Consider the following 19,887-nt stretch of genomic DNA (forward strand, 5'->3'; position numbering starts at 1 on the left):
GCTAAAATTGGAAACGTGAGAAACTTTATCCTGAATAAAGCACCATTTCATAATATTCAGGCGAAAATATGAGCTGCAACAATTTTCAAACTATAATGAACAGAATGCTTCATCCTTAAATACCTGTCTGAGCTCAGCCGCTTCATCCAGTGGTTTTGACAAGAAGAGTTATGAGAAACAGCATACAAGTAACCGCCTCCATGTTCTTGGTCACGCGTTCCGTAACAGCTGGAGAAGAAAGGATGAGCAGAAAACAACTACAAAAAGGAGTAGTACAGTATGCACAGAAATTTTGGGGGCTACTTGTATATTCTTGACTTACTATAGCTAACAAGAAATTAAATATAGATACTACTAATTATTAAAAATTTGATTTTATGCAGATGGGAATGGTAGAATTTGTGGGGTTGATAAAGGTAAATGTTGTAAGAGGGACTAACCTTGCAGTTCGAGATGTGGTAACCAGTGATCCTTATGTCATTCTCACACTGGGTCACCAGGTAAATGCCCATTTTTCAGAATCAAAATGATTTCTTTCAGTCACAATTGCGTATTTTGATGATTAATTGTTGTTGACAAACTTTTGCAGTCAATGAAAACGCGTGTTATAAAGAACAATTTAAATCCAGTGTGGAATGAAAGGATAATGCTCTCCATACCAGAGCCAGTCCCACTTCTCAAGTTGGTAAGCGAATGTATTTCTGTTTGACAATGTGTGACAGCGTGTTGTTTCAAAGTTCAAACTATAACTAGCACAGCAGCTGGCTTTTGTTCTAAATATGAAAGTATATGAAAAAAACAAACACATTAGGTCATTGCTTTCTAGATCAGAACCTTGAAACTTCCATTATCAACAGTTGAATGTCTTGGCGTAAGCAGTTGGCTCTTTTACTCTTAAGTCAGAGAAAGTCCAACCAAATTAATTAGTTGGCTGAAGATGTAAAACTTGACAAAGAACCAGTAGACGCTTCAGTCACCTTATGCAGTTTCCCAAAATTCAAAGACTCATTTAACAGTAGCTGGGTTATCCACAGAAACAAAATGATTGAAAGGAATGGGTAAAGAGAAACTAGCGTCCAACTTGCCTAGTGCATCTGCAAGTATTTGTACAGTTTTTTTTTTTTAAAGCAATTTTAGAGTTCCCAAAATTATTAAAATACATAAATGAATTTCTAATGAATATCATGACTTGGGCCTTTGGCTCATGTTGTCACATGGTGAGATTTCTAGTGTGAAGTCTTAGGTTCAAGTCTTACCCGGGGATAAGGGTTGTGTGTTTGCATGTAATCAACACTAATAAAAAATAAAAAGAAGAAAAAGCAAAAAGTGATAACTGAGACAGCAAGAAAGACATTGCCTGTATTGCCTCGTCATGTAATGGGTTGTAGAGGAGGTTTTGGGGTCTCAAGGCAGGTATTCTGCCGTTGCTAAGACATATTTTGCAAAGCATATATGCTCTCTTTTCTACAGTCACGAGTGACAAATATATGGTGATGAGGCAAGCTAAGAGGAATTCATCTTTTTTTGTGGTTCTCTCCTTTGATATGTGCCTGCTCCAGCACTAGTAACAGTTCTCTTTTTTGGTAAAGATAACTCTCACCTAGCTCTCTTTGTATCCTTTACGATCAACAGAGTCTGAAACCCAAATCGGATCAAAATGTCTAACATCATATCCTTTCAAGATTAATTAGTCTCTGTGCCTCAACCTTCAGAAATCATCTCTCATTTATCATCAAATACATACAACCCTGATCCAAGACCACATAGTAACCCATATAGAGAAGATTCTGTAAATAAGCTGAGTAATCCAAAACTTCCACACATACTGTAAATAGGTCTGGTGCTTAATCTTGCTTGAGTTTCAGAAACATATGCTAGCAGAAACATTTGCTTTAGCTGATCTCTGATTAGTGAAAGTTTAGTGCGTTTTACATCTAAAAGAGTTAGCTTTAAACCTTTTTTTCGCTTTTTAACTTTGTCTATGTTTGCAGCAAGTTTATGATAAAGATAAGTTCTCCACAGACGACCGGATGGGAGAAGCTGAGATAGACATCCAGCCCCTTATCTCTGCTGCAAAAGCTTATGAAAGTTCCTCCATCACAGAGCCTATGCATCTCGGAAAATGGCTGGCAAATGAAGATAATAACCTAATTAAAGATAGTCAAATATCTGTTGTGGATGGCAATGTCAAGCAAGAGATTACTCTGAAGCTGCAAAATGTTGAACGAGGAGAGCTAGAGATTGAACTGGAATGTGTTCCGCTCATTCAATAATCTCAGTTGAGACAACATGGGAAGAAATGGGTGGTTTTCTTGTCCCCAGCTGGAGCTGATCCACCAAGAGGAATACGCCTGTGTCATATTCCTCTGTAATTCTTGTTTGGTAGAAAGGAGACCTCATACTTAATGAAGGAATCTGGCCTTCATAAACTTCTGCTGGATACTTTCCACTACGAAATTACAAGGAAATGTATATAATGTACTTGCAGAAACAACCTCAGCAGCAGAAACTGGTTGCTCTTGGATGAGTAGCCAGGAATCGTAGAACTTAAATGAAGAACAAAGAAACTATGGGGTTCTGTTATTTATCGATATGAAGAACGGGCTCCAAACGAAATAAGAAAGTTTATTTCTCTCTCATCAGCGATGAGTTGATGAATGACAATTGCGTAGAGAATTTACAGGGCATAGAGAATTCGATAAAAATGTGCAGACAAATCCAACAGAGACGATTAACATTATCGAGTATCAACGGCAGCAATTCGGACACCTCAGTAAGCCATTCTCGTTGCACTCCGGACATCTCCGCAACTGCCCTGCTTCCTCCTCGAAAATCTTTCGACTTCCATTACAATTACGGCAAGGTATGAACCTCACGTCCGCGCAGCTCTCACAGGCAAACCCCGGCAGTCGCACCGGAAACCCTTGCAAAAGCTTCGCCAGTTCTCCCGTCTCGTGAAGTTGTTTTATCTCCTCCGCCCCTCCAATGTGTTTTCCCCGAATAAAGACTTGAGGTAAGGAGATGGTTTTTTGCCTGAGGACGCTCTGCAATTCTTTTCTGTAAGTCGAATCCATTGAAATGTCACGCTCATCGACGGGAACACGGAAGCCGGCGAAAATTGTCCTAACGGCGCAGCAGTCCTCGTAGGTTCTTCGAATTCCGCGCAATGTGGTGAAATACAGCACGATCCTGTTTTCTGTACCTGGCAGTTCGACTTCGCTTTCGAAGGGGGAAACTTTTGCGGTGGTTGTTGGGGTACAACTCTTCGATGGATTGGGCGGAGGCGAATATGACCTTAACTGTTTGCTTGGAAATGAACAATTGTTCCACTGCCTGGACGAAGCTGTTCGTCGGAAAGTCGATGCCACCGAGGGGTCCATACCCGCAAGCAGTGCTTCCTCAGACAAATGCTTCCAGAGGGGCATGGCGTAATTAGGCATCTGGGTTATGGAATCACAGACTGTCTTGGATCCTCTCAGCCGCTCCAAACTACCAACTCGATCATTAGCTTTCTTGCTGAATTCCTCGGTACAGTTGTCAGCGTTCTGAAAATCTCTCCGGGGTTGGGAAGTGTAAGAATTCTGCAAGCTTTGAACCTGTTTCCTGGGGGAAGAGTCGTTCAGGTCGGCCATGAGTTCCCAGGCGTTGATAACGTGTGGCTCCGCAACTGAGGTAGCTTCGGTTGGATTGACAGCCTCAGCAGGTGCAGATGACGAATCGTCAGGGATGGGGTTTATATCAAGCGAGCCGTAGGTGGAAGAGGTGAGGGTAACAAGATGGTGAGAGTCACCCCGACGAAGCGGAAAATGGTGTACGAGGGGCGTCGGGAGAGAGAGCGTTCGAGGGATGATTCCAGCAGACGTCGTCGATTCGATTGAGTAACCTCGCGATGCGGTGCAGCCCATCAAGATTTGACGGGGGATCAAAAGATTTAGGTATCGAACAATCTGATCGCCCCTTTTTTGCTCGATTAGAACTTTCAACCCTTTTTTGATTGGATTGGAGGGAATGCGAAAAGAGTTTGGCAGGAGGCGGATGGAAGGCGTAGACGCGAAGCAACGACGGTTTGTTTGGTTACGAAGGAAAGAAGAAAGAGGAAGGGGGAAAGGTGAAGAAGAAGAAGAAGGAGAAGACGAAAATGACCGCGTATTGGCGGTGGGTTTTCTTCGATCAACAACGGCGTCGATAAAAATAAAAACACGAGACGCGGTTCTTTTCCTCTCTGCAGGTTCTTCTTTTCAATACTCCATCTGCTTCCTTTTCTGCTTCGTCTCGCTCACGGTTTCCAGTCATAAATGATAACACTAGAAACCCAGAAAATTCTGAGCTGCTTCCTTCTTTTTGATTATATTTAATAATCAACTGTGACAGTCAATAATACACTGAACTGCCTTCAATTAGTCTAATAACTGATGTTACTTTTTTTTAAGGAAGTTCAACCTTTTCTACTGCAAGTCATGATCCGAAGTGCTAATTATTTGTGAGAGATCAGATACGGGAAGAGAAACCATTCCAGGTTGCTGCTTACATGATATTAGTTTCGCTTTCGCTGGCTATCAAATTCCTGACGAAGATGCTTCTGGACAAATAACCATTTGGATGCTTCAGATCTGTCTCTTTATGATCTCCACCAAACCGAGCTCAATGACTCAAATCCTAAAATGGAGCAAATTAAGATTGTTATTCCTTCCCTGGGGTTTGTCAAAATCAATTCCAAGGAGGAGACCCAAGAACAAACAGTAAAAGACCGAGGAATAGAAAACGAAAACGCTGCTTTACCAGACGTGATGTGCTGCGTTAGTAGTGCTGGTTCCCTTCTCAGACAGAGGCCGACCAGGACGACAAGATCATGGCTGTGCGACACGATGACGATTTGGAGGATTTCTAGGACCCCGACTTAACTGAGTCATAGATTGACTCGGTGTAGGTTTCTAACGGTACCTTCGGCCTTACTTCTCCTATTCATGGTTTTTCAACTCACTCAGTCTGCGTGAGTCTGATTCACACGTTTGTTATAAAAAAAGAGTCTTTTTACCTGAATCTATGAGTTAACTCAGATCAATAAGAATATTAATCGAGTTGAGCTTCCATATCCTCAATTATATGAAATTTCGTTGCCAAATACAATTTCGTGGCCATTAATAACCTATCTGGAATATATATTTTTTGATAAATAATATTATTTGTTGAAAATTTCAAATAATTATATGTAAACGAAAAAATTCCTCAATAAATATTTTTGTTATTTTTCTAAAAATATTTTACAAAAATATTATTTGTTGAAGATTAAATATATATTTTAAATATTAAAAAACACAATCTCGATAGTTTATTTATAGAAGCCAATAATATAATAATAATTATTGCAAGAAACCTAGTGTTTCACATATGGACAAAACACATTAAAATAGATTGTCACTTTATTCGAGATTTTACGATGAAAAATAAAAGTTGTAACCCCCTATGTATGGTCTGGTGGTCAAATTGGAGATATATTTACTAAAGCAATAGGCAAACATGAATTTGAAGTATTCTGTAGCAAACTGGTCCTTACAGATATATAAACTCCAACTTAAGAAAAAGTGTTAGAAAATCAATTGAAGGACCATATCATCATTTTATACTTATTATGAAGTCTAGTAGCTACACTATCTTATTCTATATGTTTATCTTTACTCGGGAAATTGGTTGATTGGAATGAGATGCCTTATTAGGACTCTTTTTTACAAAATTGGATATTTGCAAGAAGACAAAAATATGAATGTAATAATGGAGAACTATCAAGTCTTGTAGCAATAATTTTAACCTCACCATTCACACAACATGATAAATCATTGCATATACCTAGGACTAAGACTTCTTAGTGTTTTCTGAAGATGCTCATCTAGTACAAAAAGAAGAGAAGCCAAGGGGAAGTGATGTCCATGTCACCTAATAAAGCTGATACTATTATGAATGGAGAACTGAAAATTGGTAAAAGGCTGTTTTCCCATCAGAAAAAAGAAAAGGTCATGTCCACCCAGAACACTCCTCAATCATAATGTATTTCTCTCTTTTCCCCCTTCTTTTCCATTGTATCATCTGTTTTCAACGAAATGGAGTCATTTCACCACATGCATGATTTTGCAAGTGCAGTAATTATGGATGAAACAATTAGTACTAAGAACTCAGAGGCTCCAAGTTTAACTTCATAAGGATGCCTAAGATTTAATTAGTCATTAATTTTTTAGAAAAAAATCCACAATTTGAAAGTTGGAGCATCATAACAACTGAACTAAGGCCTATAACAGATTGTCAATGAGATATACCTTAACTGGACAAGCATATATTTTTGTCATTTCTGGCAGGACTCCTTACTGCATCAAGTTTACAGAGACTCACATTTAAACTTCAGATGTTGGGGCAACCTAGCTTGCTAAGCAGTTTTTACACTGTTAGAAATATATGAATGAATGTTTATGAGCAGAGATCAGTCTATTCAGGTCTAAGTTACTAGTAGAAAAAAAATAAAAATCCAATGATTTTCCCTCTTCTGATATCAACAGAGTAGTGACAGCACTGGATAAGCCTGACCAAGTCCAGAAATGACCAAGTCTTGAACCAAAAAGTGATGGACATGTACAAAACCATTAAGCTGGTCAAAAGTTTTATAAGGATATGGCATCACCAAAAGACACTACCTAGCCAGAGATGCAATTTTCTTTCTACAACCACTATCAACTTATAAATCTGTTATATGGTTGATTTAGAATCAAAAGTTGGAAGAAATATATATCTAACTTCAGATCAGATAAGTAGAAAATCAACTAACGAGTGCAACAGGGAACGTAACTAAAACAACAGAACAACTAAAAAACGCTTGCTTCATAAAGTCTTGATTGGTAATTAATAAAAGAAACACAAACAGCTGAATCAGCGAAAAATTAAAGGGGATAGAGAGAATTTTTATGTTAGTAATTTCCTTAATAGCAGCAAAGGTTCAAATAAACAGTTCATAGACATTAAAAAAAAGCAGCACGGATATTTCTCACAGACACACATTAATTGACCAAAATTTAAGCAACCAGCATCCCCATCATCAAAGGAAAGGCTACAAAAATTTCCCAATGGCTACAATGAAAAGAAGGGAGGGAAAGAAACCAAGACGTCATGGAATTTATCAAAAAAAGAAGATGAAACAGAGAAAGAAACCTTGAGACCCAACTCAAACGGGTCACCCAATGTGGAGAGGACCAATTTCACCGGTCCGTATGGAGCGGGCAATTTCATCAGCAACTATTAAACATGAAGAAACCCAGCCATTCATGATCATCCAGACCACTTCCATGATGTAGAAAGCAAAGCTCCACGGCAATGCCATCCTCAAAACTAAGTGCTGTGAATGAAACATAGGATCAGAAGGCAGAGAATAAAGAATCACGAACAGTGAACTTCGCTAGTCAAAACCTCAAATGTAAGACGATTATCTAGCAGGTATGTCTCATTTTTAGAAACAAAACAAATCCAGGAAAGCCTAAGCGATTAGAGAAGGTCTAACAGACAGGATAAATTAGTGAAGGTGAACAGGGAGAAACCGGAGAGGTGGAGAAGCAAGTAACTGGTATGGTATGAAATAGATACATAACTGATACCCGAGGCTGCTGATCAGAAATTTCATAAGAAATGAAAGTATAAAACATACTCGATTAAATACAAGAATAAACTGTAAGCTGATTTAGATACCTAGTAACAATCAAATCACAAAATTGGCATAAATGAAGAAAGAATCCCTCTCGAAAGCAGAACGAAATTCCGGAAGAATGTAATCATGTTGATCGCTTTCAAATTTCAATCGAATCAAAAGGCAGAGAAGTCCAAGTAGGAGACGATTTGCTTACCGGATATGGAACAAAAAACCCATCAATGAAAGTCGCAGACAGAAAAGAAAAACAGATGATGCTGGATTTATTTTCGGCTGAGTCGCCACTCAGAAATGATTGGCATCCTGTGTTGGCTTCACAGTGAAAATAATTAGCACCTTGCGAGAGCTGGGATTAAGAGCCATACGGCTGCGCCGACCAGCCTTTTGCCATCAAATTACGTCGCTATAGACGACGGTTCGGTAAGCCTAACTACGGCCAAGGATCTGCTCAAACAGTACTGACCTGTCCGAACTCCGAGGATTATACTGGAGGATACGTATACAATCTTTTCCATCAAAAGTAGCTCATCCAAATCTGCACCGCACGGAGCTGTGATGGTTGCGTTTAGGGGTGGCACGGAGCATTCGAACTTTGAGTTACAACTTTTGATTTAAATATTTTGAATTCGAGCTTGAACCTAGCCCAAACTCGAGCATGATAGTTTTAACCTAGTTTGAATTGAGCTCGAGTTTCAACATTTATTTAAAACTTTTTAAAAAATACATGCTCAAGTTCGAGCTCTAACATACATTTAAAACTTTTCAAAAAATACATGTTACATAAATTGTATATAAAATTATGCATACATTTTACATTTTACATAAAATTGGGCATGACCTATACTTAAAATTGGACGTAAGGGTGACATTGAATTGAACTGAGCCCGAACTTTCCTATGTTCGAGCCAAACTTGATTTAAATATTTCAAACTCGAGCTCGAGCCGACCCTAGCCTCGAGTCTAAAATTGTAATCGAGCTCAAGCCTAATAATTTTAACCGACTTCAAGATCGAACTCTAGCTGAGTTCGAGCTTAATCTACATTTAATACGCTATATAAAATATATGTCAAATAAATTATATATAAAATTATGCACACATTTTATAAAAAGAATGATAGGGGAGGTTCGAGATTGAATCTCGATAATGGATTAGAACGCACTAATATTAATATTTTTTACTCCAAATGTTGTCTAGCTTATTTTATAATTTTTGAATATGGTCATAAATTTATTATGGCCTCCTAAGTACCCCTGATTGAAAATTTATATTCTAGGAAAAACTAGCAACATTCAGTAATATTGTCCCTAGAAACGTATTTCTATTAAAAATATTTTTTCAACATTTATTAAAAAACCACTAATAGTCCCTGCAATTTATTATTATTATTTATCACTTGTTTATGATCTCGCACGTGCAAAATCGTCTTCTCGCTGGAAGGGGGAGGAGGGAAATGCTTTCGTCGGGGATAACTGCTGCGACAGAGGCGGTTGCAACTGAAATAAAAGCGAAGGCAGATGAGGGGGAAGAAATCGAGCGCCGGCGACAGAAAGGCAGAAGTCGATCGGTGAGGCAACTGTCGACGATGACAGAGGCAGCCACAACAACGAACGGGAGGGGTTTGGCGGTGACGAAGGGAGGAAGAATTTCCCCCACCCTCGCTCTCGCTCCCGCTCCTCTTGGTGCTCCATCTCTTGGTCCAGCTCCCCGGTCCCGACTCTACCAAATCCTTCAAATCCCGTGGTGCTCGTTAAATTAATGAGCCAACTTGATAGTTTTCGAACCGAACCTTAATTAGGTTGAGGTCTGGCTCGTTAATTTAAACAAACTAATACCGTCGAACTTAGATTGAGATCGCGTTATACCAAATCGAACAGAGCTGACGTCGAGTCGCTCGAAGCGGCTCCTAAGGGAGAGGAGAGAAATGGGAAGGGCATCGAAGGGGGAAAATGGTAATGACAGAGTGACGTGATGAGTCAGATAGGGAGACCCACCAACGGATTTCGTCTTCTTTCTCTCTCTACGATGCGGTTGACTGATGGGTAGACAATCCACTTCACAACTCTTCTTCTCGCTTAAGTTACTCTCTTTCATGGTACTTGAACCAGACACAGAAAGCCTCATCACCTCTGCTCCTGCCCCTGTCAAGCCCTTACATTCCTTATGAATTGTCCACGCTTTCTCGTCCCTCTCAGGCCACATGCCTCCCTGTGAGCTCAACCCACCTCTGTTTTTCCCCTCCTCGACCCTTCTTCCTTCTTCTTCTTCTCTTCTTCGATTCCTTTCTCCCGTCTGCTGTTATGGAGAAGACGGAGACGGAGATCCATGACTTCATGAATGTGGAATCGTTCTCCCAGCTGCCGTTCATCCGACCTGCACGGGTAACGGAGAAGCACATTCGTCTGTTCGGGATAGAGTTCAGGCACAAGGATGAAGAGGACGGCGTCAGGAACGAGATACCTGAGTCCTCCGACACAGTCGTCGAGAGGGACGACACGAAGGATGGGCCGCTCAACGAGGAGAGCAGTCGGAAGTTCGAGTGTCATTACTGCTGTCGCAACATTCCCACTTCACAGGGGCTCGACAGCCACCAGAACGCTCACAAGCGCGAGCACCAACATGGTAAGCGCACGCACCTCCAGTCCCCTCTCGCTCTCACTCCCGCTCCGCTCGGCGACTTGCGCTGCAGATCGCTTATCCCCCCCTTGCCAATGTCCTGTTTTTTCATATAACAATTTGTGGGAGATTTATCGATCTGGTTTGACATTAGGACTTAACAGATCTTCGTTTAATTACTCAAATTAGTAAGAATTAGACCAAATTAAATCATCCTACTAGTTCAAACAATTCTTTACTAGAAATAAAATTGTCTACTAATAATTTTTCTAGAATTTACTTTATATTTTTATCAGTTTATTATTTATTTATATATTTTAAACAGGTTGACCCCAAACTAACCTGGACTTAAGTGTCTGGGTTTCAAACCCAACCCATTGCCACTGCACATGCAAGAGTTGGCATAATTCGGTCTCGATCCAGTGTCCTGTTTGTAATATTATTTATTATCAAGGGCTTTTACATTGTACACGTTTTTTCTGTATATATGATGGGAATTGCGTTCTCTTATCTACAAAAATGGCGGTCATTGTCCGTTGCTCGTGTCTGCCATCGCACCCAAAATTTGGCTACGTTTCTCGGCAACATCCGTCTACTTCGGCCAAATTTTCTCCAGGATGTAATGATTTTGGTAAGCCTTTTCTCTCTTTATAATGTGTTGTTTTCGAGTTGCTCACGAATGTGTGGATTCCGAATGAAGTTAATGGATATGTTTGTTGGGTTAGGACTCGCTCAATTTTTTTCTTGCAGATGGTTTGCGTTGTTATCTTGCTAACACCAGTTAATCAGAAACTATGTTGTCTTGATTTACGTTGAAACAAAATGCTGATGAAGTGGACTATCCGAGAGCATATTATTCTTTTTGGCTTTCGGTTGTTTTATCTACATTCAACTTTTTCATTCTCTCTGTTGGTCCAGTTAGTGGATTTTTTCTTTAAATTGTTGTTCTTAGTATGGTGAAGAAGTTTTTGAGTAGTAGACGTCCGTAACTACTCCTGTTTCCCATGAACTTAGCAGGTCTTCTTGTCGTATAATGGCAATGCTTTCGCTGAAGAAAAAAATTGTTGCAGAATAGTAACTTCTGAAACCTGCACATATGCTCCATTTCATAACTTAGAATTGTTGGCAACCCCAGGTTAGCTATTGCAGTGGATCCTGTAATGGTCAAGAAGAAGTTAATGCTGGAAACAGTTGAGTGAAACCTCAGTTAATGCTGCAACTTTTCCTTTCAACCAGATCTTCTATTAGTTTTTTTCTGCTTCCAATCAAAAATTCAAATCTCCTCAAGTTTTTAGTGAATACGTAGATATGAAAAATAATCATTTCTTCTCTATAAGAAACAGTAAAAAAACGAATGTGCTCCATTATTTCCCTTAGAACCGTTTATTTATCAATTAATAGACTAAAGAAGACTTGAATTGTATAAAAGGGTTACTTATTTATATTATAACTTGTTCTCCATTCAGTTCCAGTATAGGCATTAGCAGTCTAAATTTGATTACAATTGATTGCTAGAAATTTGGTCAAAGAGAGAAATCATTCTTTTTTCAATTCTTTCTGCTGGCAAATGGACGAAGGTTGTTCTGTTTCCTAGGAATTGTTTTTTGACTGTGGCACTTATCCACCCTGAAGAGAGATTCTAAGATAGCTCAGACTGAGTTGTGCATCAAAACCATGACAACTCTGCTGCGTCATCTCTCTGGAGAAGGATACTACTTGAACCGAGCCAAACCAGACCTTGAAAGTGGACTGGAAGATCCCCAAATTGTTGGAATAGGTTCCACCACAGCTCTCTTTGGAGAAAGGAATGTGGGACGAGGGAAGGCAGCTAGCAGCATGTAACGTTAATCTGTGCTGTAAAACATTCTCTCCAATAGAGAAAGAGATAACACTAGGAGAAATGGAGAGATTTGGTGAAGCTATTGCTTTTGATTGTCTAGCATTTATTTTTTGTGTTTTTTTTTCTTTTTCTTATGAAGATCAGAATTTCATTTGGAGAGAAGACCTGGAGGGAAAAGAATGTACAAACAACTAAAACAACAAATTAAAATTAGATGACAAAAAAATACATAGACCTAAAAGAGAAGTTGCACCAAAAGACGCAAAAATGCAAGAAAAGATTGAGGGGGAAAGGTAGAGAGTTTCTGACAACAAGATGTTGGTGGATGCTCATCTCTCACAAGAGAGTCGGCCAACGAAATATTCAATTGAAAAAAAAAAAAAAAAAGAGAGTCAGCCAACGAATTAGCTTCTCTTCGAATATGATTCCATGTCATAGTGATCCAATAGGAGATATCAACAATCTTATCAAAGTATTTTAGGAGGCACCATGGTGGGTGATTACACATGATTAGTCACCTTCAACTATCAACACCTCATAAAAAGCACTACTATATAAAGTTTAAGGCCTTGAAGAAGGCCATCAACTTCACATAAAAAAAATCAGACATGCCAAAAGGAACCGAGGAAACATGGATAATATTGTCATTATCTCTACTTGGTTGGTAGTGCCTTGTGCTTCTTTAACATCATGTTATGTTATCCAGAACACTTTTTTTTTTTTTTTTTGCAACCTGTTGAAGCAGTCCGAACCGTGCCTGCAACATGAATTGCGAGATTTCTCAATATATTCCACCACATTTTTTCATTGAAGAAGGAAAGAACCATGAAGGCTTGTATTCTTAATTTTAAAATAGCCATTGGTCTTTGTTTTCTACCATTTCCTATAGTTTGTGCCATGATACATCTCTATAAATGTGGAAAACATCAAACAAGGAAACATTCATTGAATAAGATCACCACATTCGAGCATAAAATGTTCTTACTTGATTCTGTGAAAATTTAAACATAATTTCTTTGAGATAAGAAATTCTGTGTGCCCTATGGTAGAATTAGATGGAATAGTGTCTTGTTTACACTTTCTGATTCAGTACCTTGATCATTGTGCACAGTCAACAAATTTTTAGAATTCTCACACATCTATGTTTGTAAGAGAACCAGCCTATTGAAACCTGAACCTCACAAAGCATCTATGGGAGCCTTGAAAGACAAAAGCTCTGGAATCCTGAATCTCCTTCCATGATTTCGGACTTGAAATCCTCTCAACCAGCTGCTGTACTTGAAATAAGAGTGCTCAACCTCATTGTTTACAATTAAAAGAAACACTCTAATTGCTGAAAAAAAAAAAAACATTTTTTCACTCCATAGGTTCCTGCTACCAGCAATTTTAGTGGCAGCTAAATGAGTGACACATTTAGTGAGGAGATAATAGTTTCTTATGCTTTATGCTCTGTCAATTTTTATTTTTATTTTTAAATTAAATGGTTGACAGGCCATTGAAGCCCGATACTAGTTCACATTTCCATTATCTACTGAACTGACATCAACCACTGTCGTAGGCCATTTGGTGTACTTGTAGGAATAATAGGGGAATAAGGAAAATAAGACAAAATACAACTAACCTGTAGAACCATTGAGGACAAATTGTATATCTATTTACTTGATCTACAACTTCACTTTTGCTTGATTAGAAGCTCACTAGAACTAGACTTTTATTTTTGTGAGGACCCACTTTCTTACATTAGACAAAACCCCTTTTCCAGCGACTGTTACTCATCCTAAGTTCCAACTAGAAGCTGCTAATCTAAAACTGGGAAGTCCTGATAACAAAATACCAGTCTGAAATAAGAAACTCCTGAACTAGAAAGGCACCTTTTAAGTAAGAACTCCTAGAAAAACATAATTTTTAAGTAGTTTCTTAAAAACAAAAGAAAAATCAAAAGATTAAATTGGATGCATCTAATAGTAAGAAGAGACTTTGAGGAAACTCTCTTTTTTTTTGTTGAAAAGGTGATGATTTTATTGCAAACAAAAGGGGACAAAATTATATCAAGGGAGACCTCCCCTTACAACAAGAGATTGCAAGGAGGAACCCAATTTTGCACAAGAGGTAATAGAATTTGCTGATTTAGGAACATGAGACCAGTTGCCGAACCATTGTCAATGAATCTTCTATCTCTACATTGTCCTGATTCTCGCTCAGTGAAGTACCATCTGCGCTCTTGGTTGGTTGGCCTCATCGATCGCCGTCCATGCTCGCCGGCGTGATTGGAGAGGGATTCCGACTGGCAGTGAGCATCGCCATGGCGACCCTGTCTCTCTTCTCGCTTCTCGTCCATGTCCTAGTTTACCCAAACTCCATAAGCTAGATGTAAGAAACAATATAGATGACAGTATGGAAGTTTTGACTACAAGGAAACTGTTAAAGACTCTATGGCTGCATTAACCATTCCTGGTTGAGAACAACTCATCTTCGAGTTTGATACTTTCATTTGTTTAAACTTCTTCCTAGCTAAAATAGACACCGTTGACCTCAATCTTAATTGGATGAATATAATTACGTATTTTAGATGGTGGATGCTTTCAATGTACATGACATGATGTGTAGATGTAAGAAGAATTAAGAAACAATGGAACCAAATTTGCAGTTAGTATTCTTGAGAACAAGTTACAGATCTGCCTGAACTATGTCTAACTTGACCTAAGAATGGATTTTCAAAATCAGGCAAGATGAGATGGCTTGCAATGATGTAAAAAATTTGAAACCCAAATACTATGTAAGAAACAGATGATGTGTTGTCTAGGGCGTGGAGAAGGCTTTTTATAGAGTCTTCTTACAAATTTTAATGTAGAAACTTACTACAACTAGGACTCTTGCATCTCTAAAAGCTCTACCTAGACAAAATTCACATCCCTTAAAAAGACCAGCACAAGATAAGTAATGTTTTTAGAAACTGCTTTTCTAATTAGAGAAAAGTAAATTTTGAATGAAAAAAAAACTCAATAAAATAAATATTACAAATTTTGTAACTTCTAAAAGAGATTTTTTTTTTAAAGAATCTAAAAGAGATTCTTTTTGTAACATTATGCTTACAAAAGATGACTTTATGAAAATAAGTCTTCTAAAAATTCTTAGAGACTAAATCAGGTAACTCTGAGGATTACATAGCTGTGCTGTCTGTTACTATCGTTTCTTTACTATTCTTAGTGAGGTCCTAAATTTATTTGCATGAGAATGACTCTTCTGAGCATGTTCTTCCTCTTCCTATGTTGGATTATGCTGTACTGTCCTGTAATTATCATCTAAGGCTGGATAACTCCTTTTCTTTGCTTCCTGCTACCATCATCTTTCAGAGCAGAACTTGAAACGTCCACAGTGTCTCAATAATGCATTTGGGGTAATTCAACTATTTAAGCCAGAAAAATTTTCAGCCTTTCTATTTAAACGAAAAATTCTCGTGATGACCTTCCGAAAGTTCTCTCTGGGGCCTCTGGCTAAATCTCTGCGAAAAAGAAGATTCTCTGGAAATCATTCTCTGGGCTCAAACTCTGATGATCTCCAGATTGTTGTCTCTGGGGAAACTTCTGACATGAAGCTAGATGCATGTAATGATTTGGACCACTTTTTCGCTCATGAGGTATGATGGTGAGTCTCCTCATATTTGGTTTTGATTTTAATCAGTTTCTTTGATTGCTGTTTCCTGATCAATGTATTGTTTTTTTAGACAATGAAGGTGCCTAAGGTCACAATATATGTGCCAGAAAACAAATAAACTTGTAGAGCCACTTAATATGGACTTTGGGATGGTAGTATTTATCTTGAAATTCCATGGCCTTATTTTAAAACTATGAATACAGTGATGTTTTCTAGTATCCTTTTATTGATCTATGTTTGGTTAGCCAGATGACTCGAGCATTTCTGCTATGGACCAGACCGTTGTATGAAACTCTGAGTCACTTGATGGTTCATTTTCCAAAAAATTGAAAAGTTTAAATATCATCAAAATAAATTCTGGGACAGTGATTTGTGAAAAGTTTCAATTTCATCAAAGTAGATTTTGGGACAGGGATTTGTCAAAAGTTTCAATTTCATCGAAGTAGATTTTGGGACTCAGTGATTTGCATAGCGTAATTTTGTTCTTCATAAAATGTGTAGCTTTGACCACGACATCCAAAATCTAGATGTAGTAATTTTTCCTATGTTGATCACACATGCAGGCTACACTCCTTTCTCTTGGTGAGACTTGAACCCTAGACCTCACTCTAGAAACCCACCCTTGTGACTACTGAGCCACAGGCTCAATGCACAGCTAGATGTAGGATTTAAAAACTCTATCACTGTTAATCTTGCCATTTCAGAAAGCTAATGCAGTGGTTCAGCACAGTTAAAATGGTAATTGAAATCAAGTTCATGCAAGCATATTCTCAATTTTCTTTGAATTTAACTGTCTATGCTAACAGGTTCATGCCGTTTGTGACTTAAATTTTTACTGCCGCAGAAGGTGTTCTTGTTCAGCTTTGCCAGTGCATTGATTCTTGGTTTGCCTTTTGAAGCTTTGGCAGAAACATGTGAGGCTGACAGTTTATCTGTACTCAACATGCCTCTGCTCTTTGCAATAGCTATGATTGGTGCTACTGTTGGAGGTACCTTAAATTTTTAACAACACTTTTCTGTACTTCATGGTTGATTTTATGCATTTCTCTTGTTGGAACAAGATAATCATATCTAACCCTGTAAATTTTTTAACTATTCATCATAAAGCAGTTATTATGGTGATGTTCTACATTTTTTTTTTATGGCAAAATTAATTATTTCCTACATGTGCCTTCTGTTCATTTAGTAACATTCCTCAGTGAGTTGCCAGATGTAGCCCACACTTGCATAGAGATAGTCTGCTGGCAATGCCACCTCTAGAAGCAATTATATTTCTTCATGTTATCATTAGAAATTATTCTTATATCACTAGGGGTTTCTAGGAGCAATTTCTTTAATGCTTTTGTAACATTTAACAATCAAGTCTTTTCTCAGTTAATTCTTACTAATATCTTTCTTCATAGTTTGACTGCCAATTCCATGAGTTGTATTCTCGTAATTACTTGTCTGAAGTTTTTATATTCATCTATATGAATTGGAATTATGATGCTTGCACATCATTTTTTGTATCTGGGTTAACAATTAAGTTAAAATAGTCCACACACTTCAGATTGGAGTCATCTTGGGGAAAAGAAAAGAAAAAGAAATCTAAACCTTGATTGTAGGATTACTTGCAAGACAAAGAAGAGGAGAACTGACGCGTTTGAATGATCAGCTCCGGCAAATAAATGCAGCACTAAGAAGGCAAGCAAAAATAGAGTCATATGCCCCTAACTTGAGCTATGCACCTGTTGGTAGAGCACCAGAAAAGGAACTCATAGTTGACCCAAGGAAGCATCAACTGATTACAAATTTGAGGAGTGGGAAAAACTTCCTCAGGAATCAAGAACCTGATAAAGCATTTACAGAGTTCAAGACAGCTCTTGAACTTGCTCAAACCCTTGGTGATCCAATCGAGGAGAAGAAGGCTGCCCGTGGCTTAGGTTTGCTTTCTTCCAGTACTAGGACAATATAAGCATTTCATAGTCCATTGGTGATAATTCAAGAGATGGTAGACCTTACATCTGCACATAGTTTTTACCATCTCTTCGCTGACTTCAACTTGGCTACATCCAGGGGCTTCCCTGCAAAGGCAGGGAAAATACCGGGAAGCAATAAAATACCACTCTATGGTGTTGCAGATCTCAGAACGAGCAGGAGAAGATTCAGGTAACACAGAAGCTTATGGAGCCATAGCCGACTGTTTTACTGAGCTTGGAGATCTAGAACAAGCTGGAAAATTCTATGACAATTACATTTCAAGGTTAGAGACAGACTAATTCCTGTCCCCGTGCATCTTGTTTTTTTCTTAGGGAGTTGAGAGTTCTGTCCTAGATCAATCAATGTAGGAATTACTTTTTTCTGTTTTTTAATAGTTAAAGCTTGCATTAACATGGGGCTCTACCCCACCCTCCCGCGGTTTCTTCACCCTTCTGATGAAATGTTTTGGGTAATTTATATGCCTTGGAATGATCAGAAATTTTTTTTATGCACTACAATTTTCAATTTCTTGTTTTAGACTAGAAATCGTGGTGATGGCCACAAACTGAATCGTGTAATACTTAAAATACTTTTAGGGTTTGGATTTCATTGCAATTCCATGGATTTTAGTAAAGTTTGGCTGTTGCTCTTTAAGAGCAGCACATTTTTTAAGTACTGAAATTGGAATTTTGTCAACAGAAATAATCTCTACTGGCAGAATAGATGTTTTCGCTAGAAGGTGCTATATGGAAACATTTCCTGCCCTTGCGAAAATATCTAAAGATGAAATTATCAACAACCATGAGACAAATCATTTGAATTTTCAAAATGCAGAGGTGGTATTGTTTTTGTCAGTTCGATGAAACAACAAGATTAGGAACTGAATGAATAATTTATGGTTTAATGGGAATGTAGATGAAAACATATTAGATTATTCTTAAAGTCTCGTGGACCCAACCTATCTCTCATATGTCAGATTGGGCAGGTTAGTATGGGATAGGTCCAAGGGCCTAGTTAATTTCTATGTTCGATCAACTCTTAAGCTAGTTTTTGGTGTATTAGTTAGGTACTTAACATTTGATATCAATACTACAAAAAAAAGGGTTACTTGTTGCTAGAGTGAGAACTGTCACAAAATATGAAAAAGGCTAATTGGGCTGAAGTGAAAGATACCATAGGGTGAGCCAATGTGGAAGTTAACATTAGAAGCATAGTGGATTGTTATGGTCTTATAGGGGCTAACCCAATGTCCATATGTCAGGTTAGGCCAACCTAGTATGGGATAGGTTCAAGGGCCTAGTTTTTTTGCATTCCATTCGCTTTAGAGCTTTCGGTGTATTAACTAGGTACCTAACATTTGGGACCAGAGCAGACACCATGTGTTTGAATCTCAGAGAAGGCCCCCTATAAAAAGGGTTACCTAGTGCTAGAGTGAGAGCCATCACAAAAGATGAAAAGGGCAAGTTGGTTTGGAGTGAGTGTTTTCATAGAGTGGTCATGTGGATGTTGATAGGGAAACATGGTAGATTGGCATCCGTACACCAGTTAGGCCAACCTATGATGGGATAGGTTTAAGGGCATAACTTTTTTGCCTTCCATAAGCTCTTAAGCTTTTGGTGTATTGACTAGATATCTAACATTTGTTGATAGTAGGTTTGACTCCCACATTTTTTATGGTAACAAAACTTAATTGAACTAATAACTTGCAAATATAAAGTATTTCAAATACTTCACCTTCAAGAGCATTTCAAGGTCTAAAACGTCAAAGAAAAATTCAATACCTCAAACACAATGGAAGAACATCTCTAGAAGAAGCACCCACAAGGAAGAAGACTCAAGTTCAAGCATTAAAAACAAACATCTAAACTCGCTTAATTTTTGTAAGAGTATTCTAACTCATATTCCTTAAGTAAGGGACTTCAAGCATGATTGATCAAATGAAAATACACTGATCGACCATATTTGTGTTGTATAGCCAGAGGGAATCTCGATTGATCGATCAACCAGATCAATCAACTTGATTTGTCTGGACCAATGGTAACACATTGATTGACAGTTCAATCAGTCACTTGTGATCAATCAATTAAAGTACTAATTTTTGCAAACTGGAAAATAACAGCTAGTTTGAGTTTGGAAAG

At 38.2% G+C, this 19,887-nt stretch overlaps 4 protein-coding genes across 8 annotated transcripts in view; 3 read left to right on the top strand and 1 right to left on the bottom strand.

Annotated features, from left to right (window-relative positions):
• Window positions 1–2,611, top strand: part of LOC137958726 (probable ADP-ribosylation factor GTPase-activating protein AGD11) — a 6,595-nt gene extending 3,984 nt beyond the window's left edge. The window contains exons 4-7 of the mRNA XM_068805821.1: window positions 41–277; window positions 384–500; window positions 590–685; window positions 1,992–2,611. Coding sequence (XP_068661922.1) covers window positions 41–277; window positions 384–500; window positions 590–685; window positions 1,992–2,273 — 732 coding nt within the window. The 3' untranslated portion in view covers window positions 2,274–2,611. The remainder of the gene's footprint in view (window positions 1–40; window positions 278–383; window positions 501–589; window positions 686–1,991) is intronic.
• A 13-nt stretch (window positions 2,612–2,624) lies between these two features.
• LOC137958845 (uncharacterized protein At5g39865-like) lies at window positions 2,625–4,271 on the bottom strand. Its single transcript, XM_068806022.1, has one exon. It carries the CDS (start codon window positions 3,903–3,905, stop codon window positions 2,748–2,750), a length of 1,158 nt encoding a protein of 385 aa, XP_068662123.1. The 5' UTR covers window positions 3,906–4,271; the 3' UTR covers window positions 2,625–2,747.
• Window positions 4,272–9,980: 5,709 nt separating this feature from the next.
• On the top strand, window positions 9,981–10,626 carry LOC137959313 (zinc finger protein GIS-like). Its single transcript, XM_068806720.1, has 2 exons — window positions 9,981–10,302; window positions 10,622–10,626. Exons 1-2 carry the CDS (start codon window positions 9,981–9,983, stop codon window positions 10,624–10,626), a joined length of 327 nt encoding a protein of 108 aa, XP_068662821.1.
• Window positions 10,226–18,353, top strand: LOC137959169 (protein FLUORESCENT IN BLUE LIGHT, chloroplastic). 5 transcript variants are annotated; one of them, XM_068806513.1, is made up of 6 exons: window positions 10,226–10,302; window positions 10,913–10,927; window positions 15,490–15,773; window positions 16,635–16,779; window positions 17,395–17,712; window positions 17,846–18,353. In XM_068806513.1, the coding sequence occupies exons 3-6, from the start codon at window positions 15,597–15,599 to the stop codon at window positions 18,046–18,048; spliced, it is 843 nt and encodes a 280-aa protein (XP_068662614.1). In that variant the 5' UTR covers window positions 10,226–10,302; window positions 10,913–10,927; window positions 15,490–15,596; the 3' UTR covers window positions 18,049–18,353. The 5 variants fall into 5 exon arrangements, with proteins under 5 accessions (XP_068662614.1, XP_068662615.1, XP_068662617.1 ...); XM_068806514.1 differs by lacking the exon at window positions 10,226–10,302 and having other exon boundaries at window positions 10,826–10,927; window positions 16,638–16,779; XM_068806516.1 differs by lacking the exons at window positions 10,226–10,302; window positions 10,913–10,927 and having other exon boundaries at window positions 15,681–15,781.
• Window positions 18,354–19,887: the final 1,534 nt, after the last annotated feature.

Source organism: Aristolochia californica, unplaced genomic scaffold (assembly GCF_029961685.1).
Source record: "Aristolochia californica isolate CCGP_79_NKW_82.1479 unplaced genomic scaffold, dmAriCali1.0.hap1 SCAF_3, whole genome shotgun sequence".
Taxonomy (NCBI): Eukaryota; Viridiplantae; Streptophyta; class Magnoliopsida; order Piperales; family Aristolochiaceae; genus Aristolochia; species Aristolochia californica.